We start from the raw sequence: 12,652 nt of genomic DNA on the forward strand, positions 1-12,652 counted from the left end.
GTTGAGCGCTTCACAGCGCTCAAGTTGCCTTGGGTTTGGGTTTCGGATTGGGCTCGGGCTTGGGAATGGGAATGGGAATGAGATTGGGAGGAGATCCCAGCTGTGCTGCCAGCCGACTGCCAACGACATTTAGCCCACTTTTTACGCAGCAGCGGGCACCACAGGAACCGGAGTACGGAATGGAACCTTCACCCAACCCCAGAAGGAGCCCCGAGTGACCCCTTCTCACCCCACCCGTACACCCAAAACAAAAATGGCAGAAACACGAGCCGAAAAATGAACTTTATATTATATATTAAAAGCTTATGGAGCCTGTGGGGCTGTAATGGACGAGATTTTTGAATGATTTCGATAACAAGTAAAAGGTGAAGACTTAAAAAAGTTATTGGGTAAAGCAGTTAGTTAATGCCTTCATAGACCTACACTATAGTCAAGGAAATTGAGCTAGTGTCCAAAAGCATGCTTTTAAAGCTTAAACAGGATACGGTAGCAAACTTTTTAACACCTCTGGTTCCTGAAGCATCCACGATTCATTTCTCCGAGTGTACGAGTATAAAGTTCCCCGTAGCTCGGCCGTTCAAGTAGTCAGTCAAATTGGGATTCGGTTGCGGCCTTTTGGGGTCACCTCGCTCAGTTCTACTGCATTCCAATTCCATTCCACTCCACGTCGCCGATTGCCTTTTGCCACTGCTCCGTTTAAGATGCAGATAATGCTAATTAATTGTATTGATTAGCTCATTATATCATTAGCTGCCAGCGGACGGGCGAACTTGCCCCGGGCGCATTCCAAGTGTGCCATGCGACGACAATAAGTTTCCACCACAGCAACAACGGACGCAGATCCTTGGACGCAGATCCTTGAGCCACTTCAGTGCGAAGCTGTGTGCGTTGTGATGCCCGAGGCCGTACATTCCTATAAACAAACTTGTCCAAAATGCAGCTACCGCCACAGGGCCATGGCCATAATCGGGTGCAACACCGAAAACTCGAATGGCATGGGGAATGGAAATTCGAACGGTATGACGGTATGATGATAATTTCCGGGTCAGGATGTGTGCCCGTGTGTTTTGTACTTGGATTGTAACCAAGTAAATGCTAGTGCAGTTCTGCGAGTGACATTCTGGAACTGTACTTACTCCAACTGGGATCAGAAATAGATACTTAAGGTTTAGAATGCTTATTTCAATCCCGTTTGTTATAGGTTATATGTATATACCTGAGTTTATTAATTAATCGTATGGTCATTTCAACTGCTAGATCCTGACGCAGGACTCTAATGAAAACTTCATGTTCATTTAGCTGACTTTCCGACTCTGTTGCGAGTGTCAGGTTTTCGTGGCCATAAAGCCATAAAGTTGTGGCCAACTTTTTGGAAACAAGCTGCATCGTCCTTCCGCGTCCTTCGTCCTCCTCCTGATCCTGTCGCCAATGTCGTCGGCAGCATCGTTAAGGCGTATCCATCATAATATCTATCAGGGAGAGGAGGGGAATACTACCGTATACTGCCTCATCCGAATAATTCATTTATATTAATACATCCTGCAGAGCAACAGTCAAACTCACAGCGAATGAGACGGAGATAGGTATAGATATATGTATAGATATAGAAGAAGCTGAGGAAGAAGTATTTCAATTTGTATTGCCAAGTGTCTGGCTCTTTCTGTCTCTTTCAGCCTGCTTCCCCCTCTCCCTCTATCGCCTTCTCTCTCTCTCTCTCTCCCGCACTGTCTGCAGTTGCAGTGCTCGACTTTGCCTTGTCGACAGCTTAAAGTTTGAATTGCTGCACACTGAGTCGCTAATCCACTGAGAGAAACTTGCTGCTAAAACTAATTTTTATCGCGATTAACACTGAACTTGTCATTTCATCCTCGGAATTTTAGCTTTTGCACTTGTGGCATTGATTATTTCGTCATTTAACTTAGAGAAATAATCGAAATAGAGACTTTTCAAGTAAGCACGTATTTTATTTTATATTCCATTTATCCTATTTATTTGAGCTAAAGAATATATTGGAGAATTATATCAAGGAACTTTTGAAATTATAGCAGTGTCTTTCCGCCTGGACAACCTGGCCGAAGGTTGGAACTGTGATGCAGCTGGGGGGTGTGGGTTAAAAATGGGGACGTCGATGGAGGAGGATTACAGGATGCAGGACGCCACCTTTTGCAGCTGCTTCCATGTGTTCATGGCGCAAATAATCGCCGTCATCAACAACAACAAAAACAAGATGGCAGGACAGGATCAGGACGACAGGATTGGGTCCTGGTTCCTGAGGAGGACAGAGGGACAGGAGCTGCGCAGAGAAGGGGGCTCAAAGATGAGTTGAGAGACGTTGACGCTGACGCCATTAGCACCGAGTTTTGCAGCATCAACGACAAACTTTAAATTGTTGCGTCATTACAATTCGAGTTGGGACTTCTGCGGGGGGGTCATCTGAAGTGTTGAGCAACAGGAAGCCAGGATATATATTCTGGGCCTAGCCAAGGCATAAATGCTCCTTGCCAAAAGGCGAGAAAAGAAGAAGTCTTGTCCCCGTTTGCACCAGTGATTGATGTTGCACTTTAAATTTCAGTTGTGTCAGTCGGATGCGCACACACATGCTCCCTAATGACCAGGTGCCACAAATGGTTGCATTCCTTTAAAAAAAAAACACGTGCTTATTTTCCAGTAAAATCTTGCATTCCCCTAAGACATTAACTTCCATTTTCTTTTATCTAGTCGAGAATGTCATGTTCGCTATACGCAAGATGTGGGCTATTCTTATGCTCGCTAAAGTTCAGATGTCTTGCACTCCTGCAAAATGTCGATTTTCCAGTGAAAACAGATAAATGCATACCAGATATTCAATTATATTAAGTAATTTAAAGTCTATTGTATACTGCGAAGTTTTCTTTATTTTTTCCCAAAATCCATGCTACATCAACATTTTTTCGTTCTTTTGATTTATTATATAACACTAAGCTAGCTATATTCCTTTGTACCAATTATTCAGCAAAAACTGATAATAATCAAAGCTATTTAATATCGTTTCACAGTTTCAATTGAGCCTTGAAATGCACACGATAAGCAAAAAAATCATAAGCTTCATTGAAGTCCTTTAACAGAAATCTATAATAGAATAAACCATTTTCTTGGTAGGAACAAAAAGGGCATTTCATTTTTATAGTTGCAAGTGGGCACATAAATACATACTTGGCCTCCTTGGCCCCTTCCTTTGTAATCATTTAAATGAACAAATTATAAATTACCCCAATAATGGGCTCGCGAGCAGGACAAGGAAACCAGCCAGGATACGGAGACAGGAGTCATGAGTCAGGAGTCACGTCCAGGCACACATATATTTCATATGCATACACTCATATATGCTGATATATACACAGATTTATGTATGATCCTATATGCGCCATATATTATATATTGCGGCGATTGCATCGCAACGACAATTTTGGCTCATTATAAATTTGCCTTAATTTTAATGCAAAATGTCTCTGCCGCAGTCCGACCATCTTTCTGTCTCTTTCTCGGCCCATGTATATTGCCGTCTCTTTCAGCAATATGTGTGTCTGGCACACTGCCTTACATTTAATGCAGCCCAACTCCAGCTGGCATCGGACTGCGATTCCTGAGTCGGAGCTGGGAACTGGAAGCTGAGAACTCCAACTGAACTCCTCGCCACGAATTGCATTCAACTGCAGATTGCAGTCCGAGTCATCCATCTGGCCTCTCTTTCGCCCCCGGATCTTGCCTCTCCCTCGTTCGCTGTAGGTAATCATGTTGCTGACAGCATTGTTCCCGCACAGTTCGCTCTTCCTGATACCCTGGAAAAATTGGAGGCATAAGACATTGCGAACGAGTAGCTCTTTTGATAATGCATCCTTTTTCTGAAGACTACTTTTCCTAAAAGCCACCAATGAATTCGAGTTATTATGATACCTATATGTACATGATATGTGCATAAAATGTATTATGGAATCAGGATGCAAGGTTTCTGCTTAAGGTTACTAAATATGATTTTGCTCAATACATCTTTTGCAGATATCTTTCTGCTTATTGAGGCACTTTACTGGGTATCTTCAATGTCGGATATCCAAATTATTTGCCCCACGTTGTATGTTAAATTGTTGCACGACAATGAGCAAGCTGCCGCCAAAAAAAGGAACAAAGATGGGGAGAAGAAAAGAAAAGCCAGCAAAATGCACATGCCACGTAGTTATGCATATGCCGTTGTCCCAGGACCCCCGATCCCTGAAGCCCCAAAAACCCCTCGAGCCCCCGAGCCCTCCGCCACTGTACGTGTGTTCCAGGCAATTCACAAATTGAACGTACGAAATCACATTAGCCCCAACGTCAGCCCCAGTCCTCGGAATCAGCTCCAGATCCTGGCTGTCCTTTCAGCATCTTCGCTTGTTGCAGCGGCTCCTTGGGGAGAATGCCCATACCCAAATATTCGCAGGCCGAGGACCCGGATCCTTAAACGGAACAGTACACTTTAAACATACAAACCATTAGTGCTCACATAAGGCTATTGACATCAGAGTATATGAATATCGGTTCCCTAAAAGTTTGAAACCGATACTAAATTTATTTAGGCTTAATCACTTATCATCGTTATTGTGTGTTTTGAATTATTACGACCCCAAATGAGTTACGACCGCAACTTAAGCTGTTGAGTAAGTACATAAGTTTATATCCTACTAGTAATAATTACGGCTTAATGCTTAAGAATCTTTGGACTGTGAAGCAATTGATTATTAATACCCTTTCACTTACAGCCATGTGAACGTTTCAAGGCGCGGCCATGATCCATAATTTATTCAAACCAGTTTTTTGACGTGTACCGGCATTATTTTGGCCGAACACGTACGGAGCCGCTGGCATTGGCCAATTGGCCTGGTCTGGTCTGGTCGGGTCTGGGTCCTTCTTGGTCCTGCAGCCCTGTATGAATTCCACATGCCCCTCTGCTGTGACGACGTGCTGCAGCAAAACTTTTCCTTGTCTATTGATTTGAATTTGAATTTTTCGCCTAATTGCAAAAAGGGAGCACAAAGTGAAACAAGCGATGGGAGCGCGGGAGGGCGGGACAATGAAATGGAGTTGATGGGGAGGTTGAGACTCCTCCAGAGTGAATATTTCCCTCACACATTTCGGGCAGAGGTAAAGTCTTACTAGATTTTTGATTTTCGATCCAACAAAAAACGTTAGAGAATTCTTTTTATTATCCTCCCATAGATGTCCATCAAACTCTCCTTATGGTCCTTTCCACTCTCACCTCTTTGCCACTGGCTATGTTTGTAAGCCATAATTCCCCATAAATTCCTATGTTAATTGAACAAAAAACAAATGCCAAGTTCCGAGCTGAGCCGCAGGAAAACCTAAAAAAATGGGCCCACTTTGGGGATTTAAACAAAGTTTTTCAATGAGAAAGGTAACTCAAAATGTTAAACAGCAGATATACTGACAATAGGTGCGCAACAATTCTGAATTTAAATGTCATCGCTATATTTTGATTTAAATCATTTCAATGTGCACTTAAATGCAAAATGTATTTATTTGACCCTTGCCTTTTCCTTCTGGAACTGCTTGTTATTGTGCATCAGCAATTGTTATTTCGTTTCTTTTGTTGTAATTTTGAAAAACATATTTGTTTAGCTTGAGGCCAGTGCAAAAACAAAATGTTTCATCCCATCTAAGAGTGTGCCCACGATGGTGGTAAAAACAGTGATAAAAATGTATGCAAGTATAGAGATGGGCGTAAAATCATATATCAATCCATTTTTATTTTATCAAGTGCAGCATATCAATTTGCACGGTAAGATATTGAATTGTTTTTTTTTTTCTTATTGCACAATTATTTATTTTATCAAGCATATGCGTATATGTATCACTATTTTGTTGACCTCGACTGTGTGTGTTTTGTACATTTTCAATGCAAATATTTGCATCTGTGTCCGTGTCCATTTGTGTGTTTGCATGGATCAGAGCGGAATAGAGCACAAACTATATACACATAATATCGCATATCGGACCAAATTGTTTTTATAAAATTCCTATGTTTTCTGCAAGTGTGCCGAGCAAACATTAAGCGCTAGATAGATGTACGCATAAATATCATAATAATAAAAATGGGAATGGATATGGAAATAATAAGGATGGGCGCATATTTACCGTGGGCTCGCATAGTTTTCGAATTGATTTCGCAAGTGGCGTCCAAACAACTCCCGAAAGTGGGCGTTACAGATTGAAAAGAAAGAGAGGGACGAAGGCGAACGAAAGAGATGAAGGTGAACGGAGGAAAAGAGAGAGAGAGAGGGAGCAACAAGCGGAGTGTCCGCCCACGCAACAAGGTAATCAAATGCAATTGAAAAACCAGCGCAAAAAGTTTATCCTTTGGCTTGCCTTGAACACAAGCGTTCCCGGTTCTTCTTCCGGTGCACCCCTATTTTTACCCGGTCCACCCCTATGCCGCCCTTTTTTACCCGTTCCCGCTTCACAACCGTTCCCTTCGATTTTTCACCCGGTTGCCATTGCAACGAATTTAATCAAAAGTTACAATTCCAATTGTCCGCAAGCGGGTCACTCGTGTTGCGTATTAAAAAAGTTCCACTGCGGTGAGACAGAGATGGCTACTTCTGTTAAAGCGAGACGGGCATAAAAACACTTAAAAAATGTACTTAAGACATATATAAGCAATGTATGCCTTTCAAATATAAGTGTGAATATAACAATATGGAGTAAGAAAAATTTCGGTATATAAATTTGAATATTAGCGGCACTTAACTTTTTTAAAACAATCGAAATATTATATTGTTTGCTAGTCTTCTTTGCTAAAGTCTTAAATCTCAGAAAACTATCTTACTATTGCACTCTTTTTTCAAAGTGTAGAGGGCAAGAGAGATGGGGCAATAGATAGAGTCGGCGTTTCATATCCGTGTTCTATGTAGGCCAAAAACAAAAAGGGCGAAAAGGAGCGCAGGAAGTGGAGCGAAGTGAGCCAAAAAGTTTGCCCGCTTAAATTGCAGCGATTGCAATGAACCGGACGGACAATCAATGCCGATTTTTGCCACATCTATCTCTCCCTGTCACTCCCGGCAGCCCTCTCTGTCGCACCAGGGAAAGCGAAACGATATCGAAGTATCGATAAAATCGAATCATTTGCGGGCATGCAAGTGCGTTTCCAGAGCCCAAAGAAAATAAATTCATTTCAATTCTAGGTTTTTTTTTCATTAAGTCTAAAGCACTTTTTCAAAGAAGCTTAGTTTGGGTTTAGCTAATTATTAAAATACATGTTATATCCAATTTTGAATTACACATTTGAAATACCTTGAATTTGTAAGCTAACAAAATTTAATAGCTAACAATCTCTTATATTATACATTCAAATTTAATGTCCCGCACATCTATAAATAGACAGAGTATCTAAATAAATTTTCTGTTTACAATTTTCAAATATTTGACTATATCTGGCTTGGGCCAAATACCCACTCTTGGTTTTCCCAAATCGAAGCAATTTTCTTGTCAACACTGCTTGTTTTGGCCTTTTCCCTTGCTTTTGGTCACTCCCTTAACCCACCGACTGCTGTCCATCAGCGTCATCGGCATGACCAGTGGTCAGCCTTAACCGTCTGTGTTCCTTCGTCCTGCGTTCTGCGTCCTGGCATATGTGCCAGATCCAAAGTCGGGAGGACTTTCCCTCTGCCGATAATGATGGGCCAGCCGAACAATCAATTAACGCACTGCCAGCCATCAAGGTTGCTGACCCGGGGGCGGGGCAGCTTGGTCAGTGGGCGTGGCATTTGGCAGTTGACAGGGGATGGGTGATAAGGGGGCGGAAATACGGGAGGTCGAGGGAAAGCTGGAGGCGGTTCCTTCATGGTCAGCCGCATGCAAAAGCGATTTGGTGATGCAGCCTCCCTTTATCCAGTTGGCATTTCTTCTTTAGATCCCCTTCCCTAGAAAATATGTAAAAGACTTTAAAGTGATTGGAGCAAAACTACTTCTTGGAGAGGGTTTGGCTAAATCGGTGTTAAAACAATAAAGTTATAGCTCTAAAAGTTAAATTACTCGTCATTCACTTCAAAACTTGCTTAACATATAGAAAGGCATTCGCGATGTCGAGGATAGAGCCAAATAATTGTTGACTTATGCCAAAATGGAGTCGGCTATCAGTTACGACCTAGAGTCCCAATCATAGCATTTTTCATTCCCATTAGCATTAGTTGTCAGTCAGTTTGTTTTTTAACTCCGATTGGTCATAACTTTTTGATAAAAATTCAAGTAAAACTTAATTCGTTCGACCACAATGGATGTCAAGCAACAGGTGCAGGCGGAGGATGTGGATACGGATCTCGGCGATGTAACCACGAGCAGCGAGGCGCTGCACAACCAAGACTTTAACATAAATTCCAGTTTGACCACTGTGTGCAGCACTTTTCCGTTGAACTTGAGGATCGAAAGCTACCATCACTGGTAGCCGACGGACATCGACATTGGGCGCGAGGACATCTTGGATCGCAAATTGGAAATGGAGAGTGAGGGAATGGTCCAGCCCGCCGTGTCCATTCCACTCGCCCTAAATGCCACACATCCTTAATGCCAAATTAAATAAGTTTCACATTTCACTGTTCAATCATGCACAAAAAGTTATGGCTCCCCTGCGTATGAGTGACGCGCAGAAGAATACGCATACGACCCATTGTACCACCATGCCTTTACCTTACAATGCATTGATGTGCCTTAATAAAAGCAAGATAGTTAATTGTGCCTTCAAGTTAAACACTCGAATTGAAGAGATTGAAGTCCGTTCGACTTTCGAAACCAGAAATCAAAATGCCCTCTAAATTCATCATCTAACACCTCACGCATAATTGAAGGTAAATTAAGTTTGCTCTCCTCCACATCGATTGACGCACATCGTTTGCTTTTCGGCATCGACGGCGTGGGGGGCTCAAAAACGAAATTGCTATTTACAAACAATTTTACATATTTACGCGGCAACTGTTGACATTGTGCTATAAATTCACCCGGCCCAGGTCCGCCTACCGTCCTGCCCCGCCCCCTTAGACAAAGGCCAGTGCAAACAGAACTACACTGAGAAATATTCAAATACTGGACGCATAAAAACTACACTCGCTTCCCAACATTCCAAATATTATGGATGAACCACTGAATCAATGTGTGTCCTTAACCCCACTGGTTTATTTCGAATTGGCGTGTTTTTGGTTTTGACCCACATATAGTATATCCCGAAAAGAGTGCACACCATTTTCTTTGGGCACAATTGGCATTCTCCGAAGAATCCAGATGCTGGGCTCAGAAGTTCACATTTCGCCGGGCAGTGTGGCCCCAACTTGCGATGCAAAACTGCCCCGAACTGACTGATGGCTGACTAGATGGATGGCTTCGCTCCGTTCCTCCGCTTCTTGGCCTGAAGTAGTAGCTGTTGCTGGACGCTTATTGTTAGATGGATGGATGGATGATGTGTAGCTGTTGCTCCAGCCACGCCCCCAGCTCCCAGCCCAGCCCGGCGGCCCTTTCGAAAGTGCAGTGTTGTTGCAATCTATATGGTATGGTATCTGGTGGAAAGTCCATGGCCAGGGACAGAGGGTCAGATAGAGTTGATGATTTGTGGCGCAAAATGCGAAACTGACAGCGCGCTTCCGCTTAAAGGAAATTGAAATCCTTCTTTGCACAAAATTGTTGACGTATTTACACACACTCCCACACATACGCACACAGTGTGTGTGTGCCATCTTGGTTTCCATTTTTTTTCACCGTGATTCGCTTCACTCACTTGCAGAGGACATGTGAACTTTGGCCCAAGGGAAGTGCCACCTGGAATTTGGGGGCTGTGCCTTTAGAACTGAACTGACGACTACCACTGTATTTTATAGTGTTAAAAAAGGCCATTATTAACTAACATCAGTTCGATTGTTGCTCATCTCAATGAATATGCAAAAGTGCAATTTCCACTATCATTTTGTTAAATTTCTGGCACCCATCAACAAAGTCGTGCGACTTTTCGTTTGTTTTTCGGCACTGGGTAGTGACGTAGGGTCAAGGAAGTCGGGCAGTTAATGGGCAGGTGCACTTCCGGCGGACATATGCTGATTATTTGCCCGATGTTGCCACCGATGGATGCTACGTGCCGCATGGCCGCCCCTCCTCATTAGGCACACAGCTGCAGCAACAATTGTAGCAACAACTGCAGCTGCTGCAACTCCATCTGCAACATGCAAAGCGCAGCCCAGTGACACTGAGCAAATAATAATAGTTAAAACCCTTTATTGCTGTGGATTTTATTTACAAATTGTCCCGTTTAGCATTCAAGTTCTTAATTTATATATATATTGAGATTACCTTGTTTCATATTAATATTGTTTTGGAATTATGTTAACAATATCAAGTTTTCTGCCAGTGTCCCAGCGGAGTTCAAGTGCATCAATATCATCATTGCTGCCTGTGTGTGGGTGTAAGTGAGTGGCAAGCCGACTGGCCACCGCAAATGTGCGTTTAACTCTGGCCAGCCGGAGATAGAAACTGAAGGATGCGTATGCAGCGCACAGTGGGATGAAATGCTGCTTTTTGACCATAGATATTACTTCAAATTTCCCATTTTGTTATTTTTGAAATTCGACTACGCATAACGCGTTACTGCTTGATAAAGTAATGTTTACAAATTAAATGTATGTATATTCTACTACATTGCAATAATGTCATAATGTAAAAAAAAATTCCCTCTTGGTATAAATTCTACAAAACAACAATTCCTTTGCAACAAGTGCAAGCCGCTATCTTTGAAGGGCTGGCTTAATCTGATTGTTGCGTAATAATATGTAAAATAAATGTTTTCGCTCAGAAGGAAAAATTTAAACTTGAAGGAATCTTATATTATTCAAAATATCTTAATATTTAATGAGGTTTTTACCAATGTGCAGTGTTAATACCCCAAATATGTGCGATATAAATACACTATGCCACAATGAATAAATAAATATAGTGTTGGTTAAAACCATTTTAGATTATTGTGTTCAATATTAATCAAAATGCTTGAACATAATCAAACAGGGGAAATTTGGATAAGTATAGAAACATAGGCGGTAATTGTACAGTCAATAGTGCAATCGATTTTTGTATACTTATTTATTAAGAATTTACCTCGTTGCTTTGGTATCGTTCAGATATAACCATAAATAGTTTTTGACAACAGTATTTTCAGAATGTTTTCTTTATCTATTTAATTGCAACATAGTCGAACTGCATAAACAGAATACCGTCCAAGTAAGGGGAATGAAAAAGTTTGCATTTTCACTGACATCATGACCCCCGTTCAAAGGGCCGGTGGGTGGTTAGGTGCGTGGGAGGTGCTGGCAGGTGGGCGAGTGTCATACAGGGTCACCTAATTGGTTGCCTGCCACAAGGATCGAGGGAACGAGAGAGATAGTGTGGCAATCAACGAATGACCAGCGGCTTAACCCGTGTGCATACGAGTGTGTCGGCATCATCGGTTCGTCTCACGTCTGCGGTGTTTGTTTGCTTTCCCCCTTTAAAAGTCCCCCAGCCCCCCTTTGGCACGCCCCTGGCATGCATCTGTATTTTGACAGTTGCCAAAACTCCTGGGAGGGTAAAAGGCGACCGTCATTCGACTGTAACTAAACATTTTTGTTCTGCCTTGTCTCGGCCTGCTAAGCGCCTTTCAAACGAGATCCCCAGCTCCCCCAATATGTGCCCCATACACGCCCAACTTTTCCCTGCCAATTGCACCGGAGTTCAATTAGAATTTGTCAGTGGCTGCTGTTCTGCCTCCCAAATCCGTAGCCAACCAAACAAACAAACAAAAAAATCGTCAACAAACCAAAATAGCAGGATATCAAAAAAAAAGTAACAGAAGACACACACGAGTCGAAAATCAAATATAAAATAAATACCAACAGAACAGAAAATGTTCCCAACAGGAGAGCTAGAAGGTTATTAAAGTTTGAATGCACTAACTTTTCGCAAATTTCCATTTATCCATTTAGCTGCATAAGTTAATTATGTATTTAGTAAATTAGTAGTAATTAGTTAGTAATTATTTAACATATTTAGCTCATATGTATTAAGCTCAGATTAAACACTAATTTGTATATCTTGGTTCCTGAAACTTCCCTTAACAGCCCGTGAATTAGCAAATATACCCGGACGACCTTAATTCCATTCGGAAAGGTATTAAAAACCATATCGAAAAATAGTTTTTCGAATGGGCAAAAGGCTTTTCCCAGACCGAACGGCATAAAAATCCTGGCAAACCCCAAAAAGGTGATGGTTCATTTGGTTGGGGGCTTTGGCTGTGATTTTGCTTTGGGCCATCGTTTGGCCATTGAGCTTTTGCGGTGGTTTTAGCATCGCAACAGAAAAATATGAAATGCATTGGGCTAATACCCCGTCCCTTTCTACCGATATCGGCATGTCTCTTTCTGTCGGGACTCTTTGCACCTTAACCGCAGTTTACTGTGGCTCCATGCACCACGCTCCGGGCGCCATGCTCCGTGCTCCATGCTCCATCTAGTCATCGATGGTCATTCATCTAACTGCTGTCTCTCGCTCCGGGAACCCTCTGAAAGTCCTCCCCTGTGGGGACCTCTGTCTTGGACATGCCTGGTCATAAGGACCATTC

The 12,652-nt window shown here is 42.3% G+C and overlaps 2 protein-coding genes across 2 annotated transcripts; both read left to right on the forward strand.

Annotated features, from left to right (window-relative positions):
• Positions 1-2,091: 2,091 nt before the first annotated feature.
• LOC117148362 lies at positions 2,092-2,612 on the forward strand. The gene is given in 2 exon segments (XM_033315718.1): positions 2,092-2,282; positions 2,285-2,612. Coding segments are annotated over 2 exon segments (267 nt in total). The 5' UTR covers positions 2,092-2,116; the 3' UTR covers positions 2,386-2,612.
• A 5,606-nt stretch (positions 2,613-8,218) lies between these two features.
• Positions 8,219-8,790, forward strand: LOC117147864. Its single transcript, XM_033314942.1, is given in 1 exon segment — positions 8,219-8,790. A coding segment is annotated over 1 exon segment (291 nt). The 5' UTR covers positions 8,219-8,299; the 3' UTR covers positions 8,591-8,790.
• Positions 8,791-12,652: the final 3,862 nt, after the last annotated feature.

This window comes from Drosophila mauritiana, chromosome X (assembly GCF_004382145.1).
Source record: "Drosophila mauritiana strain mau12 chromosome X, ASM438214v1, whole genome shotgun sequence".
NCBI lineage: Eukaryota > Metazoa > Arthropoda > Insecta > Diptera > Drosophilidae > Drosophila > Drosophila mauritiana.